The 23,556-nt window shown below is 43.9% G+C and overlaps 1 protein-coding gene across 1 annotated transcript; it reads right to left on the bottom strand.

Annotated features, from left to right (window-relative positions):
- Positions 1–2,611: 2,611 nt before the first annotated feature.
- LOC146178548 (putative glutamate receptor) lies at positions 2,612–19,201 on the bottom strand. Its single transcript, XM_084579994.1, has 8 exons — positions 19,166–19,201; positions 18,607–18,710; positions 16,051–16,141; positions 12,548–12,709; positions 11,296–11,449; positions 8,861–9,078; positions 6,386–6,672; positions 2,612–2,942 (listed from the first exon to the last, which is right to left on the bottom strand). Exons 1-8 carry the CDS (start codon positions 19,199–19,201, stop codon positions 2,612–2,614), a joined length of 1,383 nt encoding a protein of 460 aa, XP_084436120.1.
- Between the last annotated feature and the right edge of the window lie 4,355 nt (positions 19,202–23,556).

Below are 23,556 nucleotides of genomic sequence, written 5' to 3'. Positions count from 1 at the left end.
TCGAAATTTCCGCCTAATTAAGTGGCTTACAACAAACACTGAGGAAAGTGTTCAGCTTTTTTTTTTTTAATGACCACCATTCACAACACTGAGCAGCACTCCCCTGATCGGGCTGGGACAGGTAGGTCACCAGCGCTTGTGGCGGGGGCCAGCCTGCCACTGAATTTTTATCTGTTGTAAGCCGTCATTGCACCCGCCACCGCTTCGGTGGTGGAGGATGGCTGTTGTTGCGGCACGTGTCTTTCTCTCCCTCTTCCTTTTCTTTCCTATTTTCTCTTCTCTCTGCACGAGAGCCCCCCTGGGGATCTTTAACGTGCGCTGACATCGCACAGCACACGAAGAGGCGTCGTGTGCTGTGCGATGTCAGCGCACGTTAACGATCCCCAGGTGGTCGAAATTACTCCGCAGCCCTCCACTACGGCTCCTCTTTCTCTCTTTCCACTTTCACTCCCACCTCCCTCCCTACCCTTGCGGCGCGGTTGCAGTGTCCAAAGAAAACAAGTGAGACAGTTACCGCGCCTTTCCCTTCCTATAAATAAATCAGTTAAATCAGAGCCCCGCCGGGGTGGTGCAATGGTAAGACGCCCGACTACTGTGCCGGAGTTCCCGTGCTCGAACCCGACCTCGGCGGCTGCCTTTCGATGGAGGCGAAACGAAGAGGCGTCGTGTGCTGTGCGATGTCAGCTCACGTTAAATACCCCCAGGTGGTCGAAATTACTGCGTAGCCCTCCAATACGGCTCGTCTTTCTGTCTTTCCACTTTCGCTCCCACCTTCCTCCCTTCCCTTACAGCGCAGTTGCGGTGTCCACAGAAAACAAGTGAGACAGTTACTGCGCCTTTCCCTTCCTACAAATAAATTAACCCCGCCGGGGTAGTGCAGTGGTAAGACGCCCGACTACTGTGCCGGAGTACCCGGGTTCGAACCCGACCTCGGCGGCTGCGTTTCGATGGAGGCGAAACGAAGAGGCGTCCGTATGCTGTGCGATGTCAGCGCACGTTAAAGATCCCCAGGTGGTCGAAATTCCTCCGTAGCCCTCCACTACGGCTCCTCTTTCTCTCTTTCCACTTTCACTCCCACCTTCCTCCCTTCCCTTACGGTGCGGTTGCGGTGTCCACAGAAAACAAGTGAGACAGTTACCGCGCATTTCTCTTCCTATAAATAAATAGTTTAATAAATCACGCAGCGGCGATGGCTCAGCTACAGAGCCAGTAGCAGGCTCGTGCATTTTCTTTTCTTTCTTCCTACAACAACAACAACAACAACAGTAGGCTCAGACGTTCCGCCGGGCTCGGTCCTTCCCCCCTCCTTTTATTTATTATTTATATGCTGCATGGCAGTCGCGCTACGGTTAAGCATTATTCTTAGGACTGTGTATTGTGCTCTGAAATAAACGACAACAGCAAGTATTTACTGAATGACGCATAATTAGGGCTGGTTGTTTCCTCGTGCGAGGCTTGGCAAAGGGCGAATAATACCCAGAAAGCTGTTTTATCTTCATTGCACACCAAAAGCATAAATTGCAGTTCCCTCATTGACTACTCTGAATATTTCCTTACGAAGTAGCACACTAACTATATTGTAATTTGCATCGCTACATGATTAAGGGCCTCCTTCGGACTAAGTGCTTCGAATATGCAATAACTAATGATAATTGCAAGTTGTTTTTGATTAGAACTTTCTAATCCTGCTCTCCGCTTACTCGCATATGAGTCTCTAAAGGAGAAAATACTAGACTATGCATCTCCGATTTGTGACCCGTCCACTAAGCCTACCATTTCCAAGACAGATATAGTGGACAGGAGAACAGTTCGCTTCATTTAAAATAGTTTCAGACGTACTTCAGCGACAAAGCTCCTACCAAAAGCCAACCTGGCGAAATTAACGTAAAGTAAGTTATTATCACGTCTTAAGTTCCTCTTTGCTCTAATTAACCGTCAGGATAACATAGTGTTCACAAAAATAACAGTTTTTTTTTCTTCAGTTCACGTTACCATGAGCAGACATAGTCACAAAATGACATTTATCACGCGTAAGTGTTTTAGTTCTTTCCTATTTTCTCGTGCACTAATTGAATGGAAATTTCTAAACGTTAACCAAGAGATAAAATCGTCACTGTTGGTGGTTGTTTCATCCATTTTTTAAAAACTTGCATTTCTTATACACGAAAAACTTTATACCTTTCTTATCTGATTTTTAGTCTGTTCTATAGGTGTGTTATTTTTCACTTTATATATCTAATACTACATGCCATTCTGCTATGATCCCCAGTGCGGACCTGGGTATTGAAAATAGAAGATGAAATTAATAAGGGAGCTTGCTCGAAAAGGAGTTGAGAATGAGAAAGACAAGCTATAAGCTATTCGATTCGTACGTATGTCAATCTTATCATGCTGAGTTTTTTACTGCTCCACTACTCTCTATTAGAATTTTTCTCATATGGTGGGCCAACAGTAAACATTCAGGGGTGGACCCGTCTTTTCGGGCCGTTCATGGCCTATTCGCATGTTTATTGACCTACTCCTTCATGACGCCTGATCTTCATCCCATCAGGACACACTCGAGACAGTCAAAATTTCTTCATAAAGAAAGTGAGGCTGCCGCTCGAGGACATTAGTGAGCCTGACTGGTGATTCGCACTGTGCTCCGAGACCTTGGCAGCTTGCGAGCACGCCATCTGTAGCGACTTCTGGAGGCCGCGGCGGCAGCCATTTTTCTAGACATCTCGTCCGTGCGTGGAGCGCATAGCTCGGCGAAGAAAACGAGGGCCGATATGCCGGCGCAGGCGAGCCACAGCAGGAACACACCGAAGACGTCGGCGAAGCCAAGCGTGGAGGCCTGATCAGGGCCAGAAGAAGAGGACGAACCACCACAGCGGCTCACGTCCCCTGTGGCGCGGGTCCACCAGTAGTTGACCAGGCCTGCTTCCACCAATCGCCGGATGCTGCGAGCAAGTGCCATCGCGTGCTAAACTGTTGAACTGTGTGTTATGTTTCTCGTTATTATTGAGTATTTATGTGCCAAAGAGAGCAAAGAGGTTTTCTACTGTTACCATAGATGGACGCATTTTTTCATTAATGTTTCTTAAGCTTCCGTTTACAAAGGAAAACAAACATAATACCAGAAAAAAAACAGCACACATCCAAGAGGGATGTAAACTGAGCACAGTGAGAGCAAAGCGCATGAAAAAAATTGCTGTGGTGACCCAATAGCACAAGGAAAGAAACAGCACGCTGAAAAATAAAAAAGCTAGAGGTGTAAAACAATATGCAGCGAAACATTAACGGAGGTGCTTAAGGCTACTTATATGCTCGGGGGGTAAAAGCTTTGGCTGCCTCGTATGCACCACACTAATCCATTCTAATTCTCTCTTATAAAACCTAATCCAGCCTAGTAAACTTCAAGTGAATGCAACCAACTGTTTTCTAACTTAATCTACAACTTCGGTCCACTCTGATAAAGTTATTTCAACGTCGATTACCTCAGGATCCCGATATTACCAGCCATGCACGCTACATGAATCTAATTCAGTGAGTTTCATCTTTAATCTACGGCAATTCATAATACTTGTGATCCACTTGTGAACCACAACGGTTCTCCGCAAAATGAATACACTTCTTTCAACAAACTACCCCTAATCAAAAGTCACAGACTATGAATACTGCATAACCAACAACCGCCCGCCCGTAGTGCTGCGTTTTTGACACAACTAACGTTAAGTTTGCAGAATTTTATGTAATATATTACTTCTAATTAATTACATTTTGAATAATTTTATAATATATATTGATATGTTTTTCAAACAGTAACGTTTTCAGTAATTCAATTATGTTTTTCGGTAACTGATTACCAGTAACGAATTACTTCTATAAAGAAAAGGCTAAAGGAGCGAAGCCTCTATTGCGATGTGATTGCGTTATGTCTTGTTTCCTCATGGCGATGCTCATGGCAGCCTGGCATGTCGCGCTCTCCAGCGTCTTCGTGCCTGATGTAGTTTCTGCAAGCCATCTGTTGCAGTTCTGCGATTTAAGGCTGAATGGGGGAAGGACGACATTCCAAAAATAACACCTGCACAATTTGTTCAGCTTTTTAGCGACCTTATCTGCAATGTCTTTTCACAGTGCCAACAATAGAAGAGGTTGGTTTGTATGTTTGTTGGGTTTAACGTCTCAAAGCAATTATAGCTTACGAAAGATGTCGTAGTGAGGGGCCCGGATATTTCAGGTACATTAGGTTTTTTAACGTGCACTGACTTCGCACAGTACACGGGCGCCCTGCTTTTCGCCTCCATCGAAAAGAGGCCGCCGGGGCCTCGATCGATCCCAGGATTCGGGGCCAGGATTCGATCCCGTGACCTTGGGTGTAGTAGCCGAGTGCCCTAACCACCCAAACCAATGAGTCATTCCGGCGGGTCATACAGGATGTAGAAGCCGCAATGGAAACACTGCACAACAAGAGAATATGCAGGCTGTTCGTACTCTATACAGTACCCTGTTCTTTAGGGCTTATTTGTAGAGGAATATTCGATGTATCGGCGGATATCTTCACAATATAACGTTGCAAAATCAGTCCCAGCAGATTTGAAAACCCCTCCTGTTTAAAAATAACTGCGTGTAAAAAAAAAACGTTCAAGCGCTAGATTTTTGCCGTTTGAGCGAGTTTCTTTTATGGCAATAAAGATGGATGAAGTGGATCGCAATTTTAAATAAATATTGGAATTATCACCTACCTAGTTCCTGGGACTGTAATTGACCGTTGCAATTTGTTGCATTTCAGGATTAATTGTAACTGCAATCGTTTACTTATTTACTATAAGTGTATACGTCTGCGTTTATTTCACGTGGTAGCCTTTAATTTGCACTGCACGTCATGTTTTAATGAAATTCAAGCGTGAGTTTATATGTGCTAACAGCAGCTTTAGAATTTGGTTCCCGCTGCGGTTTAGTTTCCGGGCTATAAGCGTTACAGTCCTATTTGCCCAATCTGGCTTTTCATGAACCATGTTTTGATCAACAGTATACTTTTCGCCCACCACGAAATGTAGGGAACCTGTGCTAAATCAGTTGATCACTTTTTTTTTCTTTTTTTCTTAATAAATGTAATTGGTTCACGAGAAAAGAGGGTGCAGTACCTGTCACACTCTATCTGCGGTTACCTGAACCACGCCAGTTGGCCGTTAGAGAAGGGAGGAACGTGGGAGAGAAAGCTGAAAGAGAGAAATAAGCGCCGTAGTAGAGGGCTACTGACTAATTTCGACAACCTGGGGATTTTTACCGGGCGCTAACATTGCACAGCACACAGACGCCTCTTCGTTTCGCCTCTATCGAAACACAGCCGTTGGCGGTCGGGTTGGGACCCGTGTACTCCGATACAGTAGTCGAGCGTCTTATGAACTGCGCCAAATTGTTCGGTTTTGATGAAAGGAAGATGCTGTATAATTTTGCGCGGACAGCTCAAAGGTCAAAGTCACACCTTTTCGAAGGTCAAATGGCCGGACGGAATGACATGGGCTGATGCATCGCGCAGTGAAGCTTTCACTTCAAAATCTAAACCAGAGGGACCTCCTTGATGATTACGCTTTTGGACTGCCTAAGCTTTCCAGAATTAATACTAAAGAACCAGAAAAAAGGAGGTACCACTGCATAAATTGCGGAAGCATTAGCGCTATAACAGCAATTTTGTAACTTTTTCTTTTTACTTTTTATATGCAGATTTTTTTAATTAACAAGTACCAATATTAAACATTTATAATACTACCCATAATTTATAAGCCCTCCACTACGGCGTCTCTCATATCGTGGATTGATTGGGGCGTTAAATCCACTCAAAAAATGAACTAATTATCGTTATTTTTCTGTAGCCTACTAATGCTTTCGCATTTGTAATTGGTGTACAGGAAAAGAAATGCACAATATCTGTCACATTTTCTCGATGGATACCTGAGCGACACAGCAAAGTACAGGGTACGGTTGATACGTGTGCCTTTATCTGTGAATTCGCTTATATGAGAGAAGAGGCGCAGCACCTGACGACACATTTTGATGACAGTTTTTGCGGGTACGACTTAGCTTACTCTTGATTTAGCATCAATAATTAGAGCCAATCATAAATTCGCTGTATAACCAACAGTTCTGCCATATGGACTCAACAAGCGCTGCTACATCGTACTTCACTGCGCTATTCAGGCCGCCCGCTGCTCTTGTAAAGTGCTGTTTTGCATTTGCGCTTATCTGTTTGATAGTTTGATGCGTGCTCTTTTGCCGCGCGCTATTTTTTCATGAAGACGATTAGAAAGGTTAACTATCCACGTTAGCTGTAGAAGTTTTGTTAACCTGCACGTTGCCGTCAAAAGCACATTTCTCTGTGTGGTGGACGAGGTGGACGTACACCTTATTGATGTCCCTGAAGAGCGTCGGGTTGATGTCCTTGCGGGCGAAGCTGTTGAGTGGGTGGGAGACCAGTCCCTCGCGGGCCAGGTAGAACTCAGCCCTTTTGAAGGACTGACACACGGATGATATGCGGAATACGAGAGATGTTCCGTCGCTGATGACTGCCGCGCGGCCCTGTACCACTCGCTGCAGTAGATGCTCGCCGTATAACAAGGCCGCGGGCACTGCCGTGTTTCGGTCGCGGACCACACGGCCGATGTGGCGCAGCTCGGGGTTTGTCGAATGCTGCGGTACAAAAGTGACAGGCGTATATTTGATGCAATAGTTGGAGATTATGCAATGCAGCCAGCCAGTGGCCGCAATCGCAATAAACAAAAACACAGTTGGGCTTGAGATATAGATATTTGTAGGTCGGTTACAAATAAGAAACTGCAATACCACAACAAACACCTCCCAGGTGTTTCTTGAAGTTGCTGGTCAAGAACACGGATGCTAGGTGGTTTTATTCGGTAAAGGGCAAAGTTAAAAACCCAGAGATCACACAATTGGGGTGAAAAAATCAAACGAATATGTGAAATTGCTTCAAACATGGTTTGACATGCCAGTGACTCGAAAAAATTAAATCTTTTTAAAGTTAAACTATTTGTTTATATCGTGGTAAGAATGCTACAACAATCAAAATGTTTTGTCGACCCATCCCACTCACGCAGCCGAAAAATAGAATACTGATCTACTCGTCTTGAAGGATTGGTCAGAATTGGCGGAAGATACTAAAGAAACTCTAAAATTACATTTTTGATAATATTGTTTGTTTACAAATATTTTCTAAAAACTGCTCCTAGTGAGAAATTATCGCAACCTCTCACCACCGCGTTCGCAGCCACCCACTTCACGTTGATGTCAACTGCGCTTTCTTGGTTCCCTCTCTCATTGAGTTCTGCGAAGGGAAGTGACGCGCGTGAGACGGGCGCTGTGTGGTGCCTTCGCAACCCCATAACGTTTCTTGCGTGTCGGCGTGCGCTGAATAGAGGGCGGGGAGGAGTATCACAATTTTCATCGCCGATATTATCAGTGTTAGTAGAATTAGCCCAAATATTATTTTCTTTGCGAAGGGGAACTAGGAAATATCGATTGTTTTGGCGTGTTTTCTACTTTGAGTAAACAGAATTTGTTGTCCTTTTAACCACCCACATCCTCGTGTGCATCTAGGCAACACTGAATGGAAGAATATTTGCGCAGACTGTGTACTTGTTTCCCACCAGCCACAACCGCATTAGCACAGTATACAGGAAGTCTTGGGAAGCGGTCACAATCTCAGCCACCGTACATCCAGCGGAAAGTTAGGTGGGTGCATCAGGATGTTAGAATAAAAGATTATGATGCGCTTAAGAATGCAGATAGACCGCACACAAAATATAGATCATAACAACTACAAGAAATAGATAACTATACAGCATAGAGAAATATATAATATAGATACAGGATGTCACACACCGTCCGAAACTGTTGTTAGAATATAATATATAATCAGGAAAGCTGTGTGGCATCCTGTTTGAATTTAACTCTGGCCCATTAATCACAAGCAAACCATGTCTATATATATATATATATATATATGTATATATGCAAGTTTAGTGATGACAGCCTCAACAAGTTGCACGTCGGTAGAACACCTCCGGCTACTGCGCATGGAACACGCCGATCGTGGAGTGATCCCATGGCATTTTCTTGAAGGATTTCATCCTAGAAAAGCCGAGTGCGAGTCCTGGAGACAACGTTGAGCCTTCCGTAAGCTGGTGGGTACGACGCGGCACTGGGAGCCGAACCTAGCACCTCCAGAATTCAAGGCAGATGCTCCATCATAGGGTCAAAGCCTCCTTAACGGGCGGCGCGGAGAAACGCACAGCTACCGTATAAAAGTAGCCTTTTAAGGACTCAAGCTGGAGCTTACTCAGTGGAATATACCTATAGGTATGCTCGACTGATGATGAAATTTCAATTCTTTGTACTTTCTTCCTTTGGTATTTTATTGTTGTGGTTGTTAATATGATTCTCCTTGCCTGCGCATACTTACGCGATGTTGTGCGCAAGTGCTATTTGCACCTGCGCTTGTGAGACAAATTACTGTGCCTGTCCAACCTCTTCTCATCACTTCTTCACCCACCCTATTCTTCTCCTTTTCCTCTTACCTGGTGCAGAGTATCACGCCGGATGCTCACCTTTCCGGCCGACCTCTACTTTTCCATTCAATAAACACGTCTTCCTGTTATTGTATTTATTCTGTTTTGTACAAACTGCCTGATTATCTGATACCCATGCGTAGACAGGCGAAGGGATACTTGAAGCTATTTGCATAGTAGCATTTTCTTCGTGTCCCAGCATTTTCTGAGAAAGAAAATACTTAGTAAATGATTTGAGAGCATCTCAGTGACAGAATATAAAGGGAAGCAGCACGTCTCCATGTCTCACTTACGGCAACCATGGCAACGTAGGAGGTTCCGAGCCACATGTGGGGCACCACGTGCGGCCTGCGCACCAATTGGCGGGCGCTCTCGATCTTCTCTACCTCGGACTTGATCATCAGGCATGCACGCATGTGGCCGCAGAAGGCGTTCATCAGCACCAGCGCTGCCAACCACCAAGCGGCGCTCAGCAGACGCTCGCCGCCTAACTTCGGAGCCTGCGCCGACGCTGCGCATTGGCGGCGCAAAAAGCAGCTGTTGTGTCCCAGCATCAGAAATATTTTATTGCGAAAGCAATACTACTCTCACTTTCAAGCCATCAGCGTGATCCCGGCGGTAACCACGTTTGACCTTCGACCTTTAGACGACCCCCGTAGACGACCCCAAGCTGGCAGGAGCTGCCAATTTGGGTCTCTCGTTTCCGTAGTCCGTAGCGACATCACACAGAGCGGAGGAAAAACTGGAAACCAGCTTGGCTCGCCGGCATGGTCCCGGCGGTATTCACGGCACGCCACTTGACGCTGTGACGTCACACCCCACGTGACACACGGGCTGGCAGGAGCTGCCAACTTGGGCTCGTCGGCGTGGTTCCGGCGGTAACCACGACGTATCACGTGACGCTGTGACGTCACACCCTACGTGACACACGGGCTGGCAGGAGCTGCCAACTTGGGTCTCTCGTTTCACATGGGACGGTTACGTCTGAATCAACCTGCTAGGACCCTGGCGTTCACGTTACCCCTATAGGCCACTTAGGCACGTTCATATCGGTTGGTTAAAGCGGGGCTTTATATGTGGGCTGAAGAAGAATAATAAAAGAAGAACGCTCGGTCACCCGCAGCTAATGCTTTCGCTCGATATTTGGTTCAGCAGCGTTGAACTCTTGTAATTTTCTTGGGGGTGTTATAAGTGGGCGATAAAAAAAATACAAAGATAGAGTGGGGGCGGAGGGGGAGGTGCAGCCCTCATGAAATTTCGGAGCTTTTCTGACACCGAAACACCCCCATAGCTACGCCCCTAAGTTCCAGGGATAACACTCCTGGCTCCTTTGTACACGTCCCATGTTACTTAAGAGGTGCGAAGAGGCTTGTTTTGTAGGCCTCGCTCTACTTGCTTTCCTTTCATTCTGATACCTAACAGAACGAAGTTTAATTTCATTCACCGGTATCTATCGTAGTCTAGTCAGAACTGACACTCGTGTCAGGGAGAGAATATAATGGTTTGTTTTGTGAGATTTAACGTCCCAAAGAGACTTGGGCTATTAGAGACGCCGTAGTGGAGGGCTCTGGACATTTCGACCACTAGGGTTCTCTAACGTGCACTGACATCGCACAGCACACGGGCGCTTGCTTTTCGCCTCCATCAAAAAGCGGCCGCCGCGGTCGGGATTCGATCCCGCATCCTTGGGCACAGTATTAGAGCGCCGTAACCACTCCATCACCATGGCGGGAATATATCGGTCCATAGAAAAGAAAAAGCGCAGTATCTGTAGCACCACTCAGTAAGCACCTGATTCACGATATCAAGAACTTGATTTTGTAAGGTACCAATATACGATAATTTTCTCAACCATTCCGTGGCTCCTGCCATCGTGACAAAGACAGATTTGTCATCACGACAGGCGAGAGCGTATTACAAGGGACGTCTTTATCACTATAGCGCTTTTTTTTTTTTTCATCTTAAGTCGAAGTTCTTAGATACAACCGAAATATATGCATCTCGGGGACAAAAATACGGCGTTTCTGGACTGGGAGCACTGTCACGTGGCCACAAAGGAAATCGGTGAATCGCGATAGCAACCGTCCTAAAATGAGATTGCAGGTCTCTTTTCAACTCGACCAGTACAAAGGGAATTTGGGTGACAAAGCAATGAAGTTTTTCTTTTCTGCATTTTATTCTCTGCGGCAGTCCGTGCTTTCTGCGTTCGTCACAAGAATATGCTCAGAAGCGCAGTCAGGTGTGAGGAACATGATGACTGAATAGTGCATATTTTAATCAACACGTAAGAACTAAGCAGAACTCACTTCCCTTCATACACGAAGGGATGACTTTAGTCTGGATAAAGAAAGTCGAGCTAGGCGTTGGTCGAGCCTATAATTGACAGACACTGCTGGGCGCGATAACAAATTTTTCAGAGGTCATCAGGTAGAGAGTAAGGTTTCATCAAGTCACCTTCTGCGCCACTACCACTCTACTAAACGAATTCACGCTATCCGACGTGCCATAAAGGGCAGTAAATCTAGATGATACATTTGCGCATAGGTAACGCTTCATTTGTTGGCCTTGCCCTTAAATTATAAAAAGAAAAACGTTACTTTTTCAAACGCGGTGATAACAACTATGTTCAAAACTGGCTCACTGTAGAAGCAACGGACCAGGTTTCGCATCACAAAACGCAGTGTTAAGGCAAACACAGCATTCGTCGGATTGTCGGTCACTGGGTCACCTTCGAAGAAGAGGTTCTCCAGGTACTGCCAGATGGCGTCGCTGAAGAATCCCAGAAAGGAGTACCTCCGTCCCGCTCTCGAAGCGTGCATCGAATTAAACAGGGCGGTGATCAGGGAAACAATCAGCAGTGCAACGCCGAGGAACATCCACACCTGCGATGACACCACAAGCGAAAACTATGTGTTGCTGCTGCTACGTAAGCTTAAGTACTGAAGTTTCAGCTACGGGCTGCTTTTTGCCCGATCACTACATGTCTACAATGCTATCACAGGCGCATTTTACTAGTTTGGTAAAATATCGCTGAACTATTATGTATACCTTAAAATACTGCAGAAAAATGATATTTATTTAGTTGGTTCTACGGACACGTTATTGAATGCCGGCTTACCAACATTGGGTATATTCTTAACTGGGCCATCTTAAAAAGTTGTGAGCGTTATCCGCCACCCACCTTACAGAATTGCATCTTAGCGAAAAGACACCTCTCCTATCAATACTTCCTGCAGCTTTTCATCTCCCGGTCGACATATATGCAAGAAATAATTTATCCTTCTCATGACCAGCAAATCGCGGGTTATCTCGGATTCCTTCTCGCGACCTGCAATATATCAAGAGCGAACATTACTAGACTCATCTTCTAGCCAGTCCTGCATTTTCACAATAACCTGGCTATAGGAAGCAAGATAGAAAGAACCAGCAGTGAGACCAAATGCGTTTCCAAAGGCATTTCAATCACGAGCAGGTCAACAGAAGTAAACAGGTATGGACCTCCTTGATCTCATCGAGAAGTCGTTCTTTTGTTAAGGACATATAGGTTGGCTGTCTTCGCGGAAGCAAACACTGAAATTATCAACAAGCAGCATAAATCACAAATGTCTGCTTTAAAATGAATATTGGTCGCCGCCATGCGCAACACGCTCTATTCAATGCCAGGGAACAGTTTGAACGGCGCATTATTTATGCGAGCATGCACTAAACCGACTATACCCACCACAGAACCACCGCAGTCGTAGAAGTCATAGCATCAGCATAGCATCAGTCTCACGAACATTCAACAGCACAAACGTAGACTTGCTGGTCATGTGCACCGAAACCAATCACAATACCCAGGGACAAAGCCCAAGGCCAGATATTTTTGCCTTTGACTAGGCAAAATTATGGTCTTATAACACGGACGATGTCATTGAATCTGGTGCATAGCAAAGAAGCAACATCAACGTGTGCGCATCGCTAGCAAATATTGAGCTCACCATCCAGTCGAAGGCGAGAACATATCCAAACACGCTGCTCTCCTGTGCTGTTGTGCGGCCAGCCAAGATGCGGAGCTCTTCCAGATAAAACACGGCAGAAGGCTGGGCGATCTCTAGGCGCTCAGTGGCTGGAAAGAAGGGGCCCATGGCCAGGTCGCTCTCCTGCGGTGCACGGGAGGACAAGCGTCGGCATGCGGTAGCGATAACTAAATAAATGCCGCCATAAAAGCGTGGAGACGCCAAATATTCCGCATCGTTAACGGCGCTCAGCGTTGAATTGAAAGCAAACGCAATTTTGCACTTCTTCTGGAGGGTACACCTGGAAGCAGAATAGCTGTTTACACGTCGCATCTTCTCGAAAGTATCCACAGTATCCACTAAAGACAAATATTAGGCATTAGGGATATATTTGTCCAATCAATTTAATTAAAGTACTAGAGTGATCTCTTTGCTCATACCCAAAGGGGAATTATCATGTACTGCAATAATGAAGTGCTGAAAGAAACAGAATATTTTATCGACAAATTAATGCTTGCCTGTGCATCCGCAATTATTACTTCAAATAATCCGGTCGTATTAACCACCAACATTGCAATATGCTATATGACACGCGATTGCATAAAATATTGAAATAAAACAAACATTATTTACAGCGTCGAATCAATTGGCTCTATGTGTGATATCAACATGACGCGCACCGGATGTGTAACGGAGATGCTGCACCACTTTAATCTAAAATACGCCTATAAAAGAGCATCGATGCTTGCCCAGAATAATATTTTTCAATCCACTGTAGAGACCCACGTTCCCCAGTGTTAATAGTTCTAGTAATTTAGCAGCCAATTTAGGCGAGTTACACAAAAGGCAATGAATATTATCCTATAAAAATTAATCCAATCAATAATGAGCAGGTAATTATTATTTTAAAGGACAAAAATAATGAAGTGGTTTACCAACCTCTTTCTTGCAGTTCAGCAGTTTTAAGCATTCTAAAAGCCGTTTTCACTTAAGGCTGCACATATCATCACCCTGAGAGTGGAGAATGCACCTCTGTAAATGAGGACATCAGAAATGCATCCTATGTTTTCTTTGTTATTCTCCGAGTCAAATCCATTTCAATGAGCACTTCAATGCGCTCAATGGTTTAACAGTGCAGCCCATATATTTATCGTTAAAATAGTATGAAACCTATTTATTGATTTACAATAGTTCTAAATCCACAAAGAGAGGTTGCTGCTGGATAGAAAAAGCTTACTATAACGCTGACATTACTGAGAGATAAAAAAAAAAGACACAACGGGCGCAAGACTGTTTAGACAGGCATACGGGAAAGCATTGATGCCACGGGTACCATACAATTACCGTCAAACAAACAGAGCTATATTACGCACATTGTACAAAATACGTGAACTAATAGTGCTACAGAAGCCCAAAATACAAAACCTAATATACAAATGGTGACAATAGGAGAGTCATTGTAAACACTGTGAGAAAGTTGATACCTTAACGAAAGAGAAAACTTTATCACTGCCACTTTCTTTAACTATATGGTTATCTAATTTGTTGTAATCCACATTTAGGCCATGAAACAAAGAATATTGGAAATTATTGCTTCTGGCATGAAAAGGAAGCAAATGAGGGCATGGCGACCTCTTGTGGCAGAGCTAGATGAAAACGTTAAATAATGCGAGCTGTCGAGATTTTATTGACCCCTCATTATTTTTAACATGAAACGTAAGCGACAAATTCAATTACGTTAATTTGTATACGCTCTAGTAGGGCTTTTGAAGTGAGCTCGGTAACAGACGTGCCATAAGATGGTATTTTGCGTATTAGGATGTTTTTGCTTTCTGCGTAAAGGAGATCACGTTACACATCATCCTTTTACGGCATACTAATGCGATTGCCCCATAACTAACTGTATTTTCTAATAATGAAAACCACTGCATGCAAGGAGGGTGGCGAAAAAAAAAAGCGAGATTTACGCTCACGCTCCGCTGCGGGACGCATGTGAAGTTATGCAGCCGATTGGAGATGAAATTTGTAGTTCCGCTAGTGGCCAATAAACTACAACCGCCCTGTGTCCTCGCCTTCCATGTTGGCAGCCTGTGCTACTGCCGTTCGGCCTCACGGCACTCACGGCTCTAACATCACTTGTGCGCGCTAACGAAGGCAAGTTGGAGGTTATCATGTTTTTTTTTAAAGCAAGAACTCTAGTCATTCCAAAAGTCATGCACTGATTGACTGCATCCATTCAACCTTCAGTGCAGCATGTGTCCAACCTTCGAGCTACGCTATGCCAAATTGCACTTTAACTGTACGCTTTAGTACTGCACGCTATAATTTAACTCTACGCTATAATATCTTCACATATCCTTTGATAGCTTATGTCAAGTAGAACTGCGTTGGACTGATTGTCGCCGTTAAATAATAAGCGCTAATTACTTATTTTGAATAAAGTTTGAAATCTATGCAACAGCGCATAGTCATATATTGCTAGACAGCTTATATCGAGTATAACTGCACAGGCATATTTGTAAGTAATAATTAATTACCGTCAATAATAGAATGTCCGTAAGAATTTCACTTTGCACTACAGCTCAAACCTTGTGTCGTTGAACATGTTATATCACTATACGACTGCGCTGCCTTAATTGCAGGTTATAACTGACTTCTAATTCGTTAACTTTGAGTAAAAGTTGAGCTTTATGCCACAACCTCACGTTTCATAACGTAGAAAAAGTGTTGACGATTAGTATCCAAAAACAAACGCTACACCATGCAAAACAGTGCAAACTCGACTTCCGTCCTTCTAGATCGGTTCAACAGTGGTTAAACGGTCGCCAACTTTAAGGTGACAGCTTTTCTTGCTTGGCGTGAACAGAAGGTGTCAGCAGAAATTGTGACCAAAAACGGTCTTAGCATTCGCACATCGAAAAACAAATCTATCTTGTCATGGAATGGAACCATTATTACTCCTGTCCCCAGCAGAGCATGTAAACCACTACTAAATGCATGGTTTGTGAGGAACAGATCGTAATTATTTTCTGACATAAGGATAATAGTAACGACGGCAAGTAGCGATTATATGATGATGCAGTTAGTAATAATGATGACAGTAGCGACGGCTACTGTCATCATTATTACTAACTAGTTGATAATGATGACATTTGCGATAGGGACGATGATAATAGCAGCGATGCTAATGACCATACAGGCAATGATAATATTCATGTAATTTGGCTTTAGCCATTTATCGTGTTGAGCATAATAAGTTCAGTCACGTTTTTTTTTTAAATAATTTCTAAGCCTCAGTATTTGTAGATGGGACAAAAAAGGAGTAAGTCTCGAAAACATATTCTAGGGTGCTGAGGATATGCGGAACCATCTTTTTGAAGTGAGCTGTTTCATCTGAACACAGGTGTCATGGTGACAGCGCGAGTGTGCAATGATGCAAGGCGCGCTCAGTGGAGCTGCGTCAAAAAGCACGGACTGACACTCACATTGCGGTGCAGCATACCCATGGAGCCGGTCCAGGATCCGTCGGCCTGCGGACTTCCTGTGGTTACTTCCCGAGGAACGCCGATAGTGTAACTGCGGAATTGCCGATAAGTTGAGCTTTAGTTCCTGCCTAGTGGGTGACTCAATAGCAAATGGTAACAATACGAGAGCGCAAACGGGACATATAATTTGTTGAGTACATGTATATATTGAAGGGGCGTATTATATTTTAAAAGCCACTAAGCGAAGTGGGCCCCGCCAGGGTGGCGCAGTGGTAAGACGCCCGACTACTGTGCCGGAGCTCCCGGGCTCGAACCCAACCACGGCGGCTGCGTTTCGGTGGAGGCGAAACGAAGTGGCGTCCGTGTGCTGTGCGATGGCAGCGCACGTTAAAGATCCCCAGGTGGTCGAAATTACTTCGTAGCCCTCTACTATGGCTCCCCTTTCTCTCTCTTTCCACTTGCACTCCCACCTTCCTGCCTTCTCCTACGGCGTGGTTCAGGTGTCCACTGAGCAAGTGTGACAGATACTGAGCATTTCCCTTCCTGTGAACCAATTAACCATTTAACTAAGCGAAGTGGGGACCGTCAGCGGTGAGTTATGGTAGTGATGATACACAGGAGATTAGGCTGGGAGCTATGGAATACAGGAAGGTGTATTTTACGTGGTTAGGGTGGCACAGCCAGAGTGTGTCAATGACGTTTCTTGTTACCCTTGGTCAAAATTGGGTGCCCGTGGAGATTATCACAGCTGTTACTTTCTGAAGCCTATGTGCTTTTTAAACAAGGAATACGTATTATTTTATTATAGGGTATAGTTATTTCTGTCGTCACCAGAGCAAAGAGTCTCGTTGCATGAGTGAATTTAGCAACAGCCATGGTTTTCATTAAGTCAACTAGTGGAACTCATTCGCTAAGTAGTCTGCATATGCCGTCAGCCACCCAGGACCAGGCTCGAGGTCAGAAGGTTAAAAAAGCAGAGAATTTTCAGAAAGGAAACACCGTTTACTTTTTGCCTCCTGCTACAAGGTTAGATAATATGTGACCCCCTTGTGTACGATACTCTGTGTGATCCTGATGCGTGGTGAAGGTAATTCATAGGTTTTCATGGCGTACGTAAGTGCTAACGATACTTTGGCCAAGTTGTGGCACATATTACATCATAAGAAGCCTTCATAAGGTAATATACACCACAGAGTACCACTCCTGGACACCGTTTCTTCAATGAGTAGAAAGACTGACCCTGCATTACACCTGGGCATACCCTCGAAGGTGGTAGAATACCTTGCTGTATAGGTGCTAAAACGAGGAACATCTAAGCCTGATTCAAACGTTCTTGGCCACATGTTAATTGATACTTTCTGGTTTATAGGAAAACATTGTTTTTAGTTGTGTAAAGAAGAGGACTCTCATATATAGCTCAAGATATTGAGCAGCCAGATGCATCATGCAATTTCAGAGAAACGTATTAACATTACCAGAGCTCAACGCAAACGAATTTTAAGGGAAGCGATAATTCATAACTTTTTCTCGCCCAGCAACTATGAAGAGACGCAGATGAGGAGAACAAAGCAGAAAATGCTCAAAGCACACTAATTTTCTTTGTTGTGTTGGATAAACTCGTGTGAAATTGTGTTGAACCGATGCCATATTGTTGCACTGGTTCCACTTCACGCCCAAAACGCCTAAACCAAACACTCCACGAACACTAGCAATATACGTCTTCCACTAAAATTTGCGCTCTCCGAATCCCTAAAAACCGTGATGAAACAATTAATACGTCCTCATCTTCTGTGAAGGTGCAAATTATTTTACATTTATTTAATACTGTCGCTTAGGGTAGGTTTAAGCGAGACATTGGCAGTTTGAGGGGACGGAGGCGTAAACTAATCGCAGTGGTTAAAAGCATGGCTGTGAAAACACAAGGCAAAGTAAAGAAGGAACCCAACTGTGAAACTTAGATTGCTAACATTATTTTCGACCAGAGCACGAGTAACGCCAGGAAGAGGTTGCCAAATTATTAAAGTGAGCTGGAAGAATTGGTGCACTTAATAAGCCTGTACGAGCACGAGAAGCAAGTATGTAGTTTCTTTAACGTAGTTAAATATAACGACTAAAAAGATGTTTAATAAATGCTTTCTCTACGCAGCTCAGGGTTAGTTAACGTGCTTAAGAACAACATGGCTCGAAGAAAGTTGATTCGCGTCGTACCCAATAGGCAACAAGAATGCGGAAAATCTCCTTCGCAGCGGTGAAATATCTGACGGCATTTTTACAACCGCACCCATCTTATGTACACCCATGAGCGGAATGGAATTAAACACCAATCAGCCGTGTTTTAGGATCCAGTGTATCAAGTCACTGTACATAGGTAGTAAATTGGTATTTATTTGATTAACACGCAAAGTTTAGTTGTAGTATCTAAGTCTAGACAGAGTTTGATTAGTCGAGGAAAACTTGGTAGAGCGTAGGTTGCCGCCGTGGGTTTAATCAAGTGTACTGCTCCAATTACTAAAACTGGTCGCACAGACCTGATGTGCACTAAGAACTGCGACTCACTTGAAGCGCAGCACCTGGACCAGGGAATTGAAGATGTTTCCCAGAGGTCCGGAAAGGACGTATTCGCCGTCAGGGCCATGGACCAGTGTTGTGTGCGGCTTGTACTGCACATGCATACAGCTTTAGGCCCACACGCAAGAACGGACTATATGACTCGTAAAAGAAACACATATGTAATTGCTGAAAGGACGTGAAGCGTAGGTACATCAAATTTTGTTTGAGTGAGCTTTGTGCATATTTTCTGATCTCATTGGTGATGATTAAGTGAGAAAAGGAGCTTCATTATTTCGACATTTATCCATGCTGCCTGCCAGTCTGGCTCACTTTCGTGACGTCATTGAGTGCGGTAAGGTTCTAAGTGCGTCTTTTATTTTCATGAAGTACTTTTCATTATGTAATCCTCGTACAAAACAACTACTTCAACACAACAACGTCTTCAACATAAGACTATAAAAAGCAAGGAATACTCATATGCTCAAACAACACTGACGAACCATGTAAGCTTGCCATATTTGTAGCCCTTTCTCAAGGTTTTTAACAAGACTCAAGAACAACTTACCGGTATTATTGACACTCTGAGCGTATTGGGGTACATAGCAAAGCACGTTTCTTCGGTGAAACCGATGCTCCGAAAAAGTTATATAATGAATATTTTCTAAATACAGCAGAAATTTACGAACAGCGGATAGGATTTATGAGGTCATGCAGTGAAAACCAAGACACAACGTTTTCTGCAGAACGCTGCACCGGTGCGCATTGCGTATATACGAATTCTCTCCATCTTGTTTGGGCCAGACCAATCTATCGTACAGCTCACGTTGACCAATGAGGTGCTGGAAGCCCCAGCACGTGACGCAAAACGCAGCCACCAGATTGCAGAGACGTATATTTGGTTTCACCAATGGAATCATTTCTTGCTGCGTAGGCATGCTTCTGATGGTCAAGAAAAAAAAAGGTCCCAATAAAACGCAAGTACTCCGTCTGATCTCATACAATACACGATCGTTTGGTGGAGCCCTGAGCTGAGTATGTCTGATAGCCCATTTATTTGGAGAAGATCGCTCAATAATATGGAATGCTCATGTGTGTGGTTCGTTCTATGGCTGTGACGGCAATCTTCTAGACTGCACAGCCCATTCCTAGCAGACGAGGCTGATCTTCCACAAATCAAGCCAAAAAATATAGCAGTGCAAAAAGGAAAAAAGAATGCCCTGTTATCCCGGCCTTGTTCGTGAAAGCTGACAACAATGAATATTCGCTTAACGACACAAGGCGACAGGACAATTGCAGCAAATTCGACCGCGCCGAATCGCAATGGGCGCACCTTGACGCTCCTAGTCATTCGTCATGCAATCTCTGGACAGCTAATAGAATCAAGCTGAACCGTAATCAATTTTGGCTGGCCATTACGGAAGAAGCTTCCCACCGGTGCCACTCGTTACCGCAGTAGCATCGAGCATGTGCGAGAGCTATACGAGATTTAGGTATATTTAACCTTTTTTTTCAGGTTCAAGACTCTTCTTGGGTGAAGGAGCAAAACGCAGATACGTTCTGCCGGACGAGGCCTTCTCACCGCAGGTTGGCCTACATCTGTCAAAAGCAGGGTGGTATAAACCGAGGTAGAAACACATCGAACAAGAGCTATTAATCACTTAATATCGATACCAGAGTGATAGGTTTGGCGCATGTAGGGTATATATACGCCCCTTTACTTGTTAAAAACCGCAGGAAGAATAACAAAAGGCTCTTTTAGTTCGATCCTTCTCCCGCTATAATTTTCGTAGGTATATGCATATCAGTGCTGATTATTCTATGCATGAAGTGGGACACAAAATGACCACAGTGAACGCGTGGGTATCACGTATATAAGGTGGCGACGAAACGTATACAATAAACTACTGTGCTCAGGCGTCCTATATATTTGGACGAAATGAATATCTTCACTTCACAAATTGTCATATCTCGTAGCAGTTTTGTTAGAAACGTTGTAGGAATATTTTAGTGAGAATATTTTCATCAGTGCATAAGTCCGTTTTTGTGCAGGCCTATGCTGGAAACCAATTTGGTGTACCGAACACTAATATAAATCTCACCACCTATACAATAACAGTGAATGCGAAAACTGATATAACTACCAGCGTGAGGAACGACCTTGTTTGTGCCTGTGCTGATTGGCCCGCCATATCGTGATGTCACAGTCCATGTGTCCCAGCATAATTCAAATTTTCTTTCCACACGGTATTTGTCTAACCAAATCAAACCTCGGATAGAGCCTAGAGAAATCTTCTATTGAATCGAAAAAATATCAGCCCATAGTAGATGATGGGCTTGCAGAGCTTTCTATGTCTACAAGTCCACAAAATTTTCTTTCAATACCAAGACAGTGACGAAGTCGAGCAAAACTATCTAAGAAAAACACATATTATAATACTGACCTGTGAAGACGAGCCACTTACAAATGTCTGAATAAATATATATATTCGGTGGTCAGTATACAATGATGTGTATTTATTTTATTCATTATTAAAAAGTAGGTTCCACTTGCTGGCTCAAGTTTATATATTTTGCATCAGTAAACAAACTTGACAACCTGATCCTAGTATACATTGATGTTTAATTATTATTAGACAATAGGTCCCACTAGCTGTCTAACCTTTGAATTGTTTGCATCAATGTAAAAATTTCACAACCTGATCCCACGTAATCTACTGCCTGTAACACCTAGAGAGCAATATACTTCGGCGTCATAAAGGCGATAAATGCCGAATAAGGCCTCTGCTAGTGATATACAGCGAACTATTGATTGAAATGCAAACTTTTGCGTCCGCGGATTATCACGGATTCAATGAAATGTTCCCAATCTTGAGATATGCGCATCGTTGTTTTACAAGCTTGGAAAACGTTTTATCATTATATGATTGATCTGCAGTTTGCTCCTCAACAAATATGTATCCTGTCGAAGTGCTAATAATATTCCTGCGAGAGGTACTGGGATCGATACCCAGCACCTCCACCAAGGTGTTACGGGGTAGTTCAGCTTGTAGCAGAGGGCGGACACCGAAGACAAGGCTTTCAAACAGACGTTCTCTGTAGGCACCAGTCGACGCTGTTGAACGTCGTCTTCTCTCCAACTCACGAGAGTCTTCTTCTTCTTTCCTTATGCGTATGCACCGCCTAATGTGACAATATTGATGAATATTTTTTTCTTAGGCACTAGGAAAACAGTTGCTGCGAAGGGTAGGTTCCCTTGGCGGCTGCCCTTGAACGTCATGACATTTCGTGCCGGAAAACAAGTTGAGAATTTCATAAAAATAATGCAGTTGTTGTCGGAAGAATAAAAGACACCAAAGTACATCAGGCTATGTATGTATGTATAACTTTATTAGGGAGCCGGCAAACGACGGGTCAAAGCGTCGTGACGCTGGCCAAGCGTCTACCCGGGGTTAAGCTCTACTCTGCACTACCTCATTTAGCCCGCCTGGGGTGGGTTGTGAGGCTTGTGCTTTTCGAGCGCACCCCGGGCCTGCTGGACGGCCCATAGTTGAATATCCTTGTCTGTATTCTGCACATCACTTTGAAGTTCCGGCGGGTATGTCCTGGATGCAGCTTCGGTCGGGAACCTGGCACGGGCCCCACATGATGTGCCATTGGTCCGCCGGACCCACTTGACATACACTGCACATATCACTCGTGTAGATGTCTGGGTGAAGGACGTGTAGCACTGCCGGGGCTAGGAGTGATTCGGTTTGCATTTTCTTTAGGATGACCGCCTCCTCCCGACTAAGTGCCGGGTGAGGCGGCGGCATTGTCCGTCAAGCTAGGCGGCAAAATTTTGTCACTTCCTCGTAACTGGTCATTTTGTTTTCGTAACTAGTCTTTTGTTTCGAACCACCATTCGGAACGGTCGTATCATAATAATGTAAACACGCTGAGAGAGGAAATACTGTTCGGTTAAGCCTGTTGCATTTCTAACTAGAATTATTAATGCCTTTCCCTGCGCGATATCTAAAAGGCCCATTATTAACTGTATAATTATTTATGTGATGTTTTTTTTTTTAAATCACAAATTTCTGGACTAGTTGGGTCATAATGTTCCAACGTTCGCACCAGCGATGTTGTTTCTGTGCCTCATATGGGCAGGCCTGCATCTGTCTTCCCTGGTTCCACTTTCGTAATGTTGTGTTTCTTGAGAGGGAAGTTTATAAAGCCGGCAATACAATATGCGGAAAAAGGCACTCGAGGTTTTATACAAACATTTCGCGGAGTTATTTGAAAGAACGACGAAACAATATTCTTAGCAATTATGTCATAATCTGCGCCCGGAGACTGGCATGCCACATATGGAGGTCAACAGTGGGGTTAGAATGCATTATGTATTCATGTCGCACAGAACCGCAGCAGTGTGTTAACGTGTTCTTTTTAAGGATACCTTCCTGTCGCAGTACTGACTTTGGTTAAAGTATTCAATCTATGGTACCTGTAAAGATTCTGAATTTTCAGCAGTCAGTTGCAGCATCTAATTTGCACACTAAGTTCTTATATTACTTTATTTATTTATTTAATTATTTATTGATTTATTTATTTGTTTATACAATACTGCAGACTTTAAATCCAAGCAGGGTGACCTTACAATTTACTGACTCACGGAAACACAAAAGGCAACGCTTCGAAACAAGAAAAAACTGTATAGCACTCTTTGGTTAGACATAATTGGACAATGGTTTAGTTATTTCATTCTAATCTGTTGTTTTTCTTGGAAGAAATGCAAGCGCGTGTCGTTTTAGTAACTATAGGGGTTTAAGAACAAGGGTGCTGTCGCTGAGATTACTTGGTTGATGACGGTATTAAATATAAATACAGATCTTGACCAAGTTTGTTTTGTATTAAGTTGAGGTGAAATATATCAGGACAATATATACCCGAAGTAGCTTATTAGCAACAATTCCCTTA

Source organism: Amblyomma maculatum, chromosome 9 (assembly GCF_055883805.1).
Source record: "Amblyomma maculatum isolate TAMU_Amacu chromosome 9, ASM5588380v1, whole genome shotgun sequence".
Classification (NCBI taxonomy): domain Eukaryota; kingdom Metazoa; phylum Arthropoda; class Arachnida; order Ixodida; family Ixodidae; genus Amblyomma; species Amblyomma maculatum.
This window is presented reverse-complemented; position numbering and strand designations above follow the sequence as displayed.

Excerpts from the sequence above, each read along its gene's own strand:
- LOC146178548 (XM_084579994.1), bottom strand. The coding sequence starts at position 19,201 with ATGTACCCCAATACGCTCAGAGTGTCAATAATACCG. Across the intron at positions 16,142-18,606 it reads GTCCAGGTGCTGCGCTTCAA|TTACACTATCGGCGTTCCTC; the intron begins GTGAGTCGCAGT and ends GCAATTCCGCAG. Across the intron at positions 9,079-11,295 it reads GGAGAACCTCTTCTTCGAAG|CGTCGGCGCAGGCTCCGAAG; the intron begins GTGACCCAGTGA and ends GCCAATGCGCAG.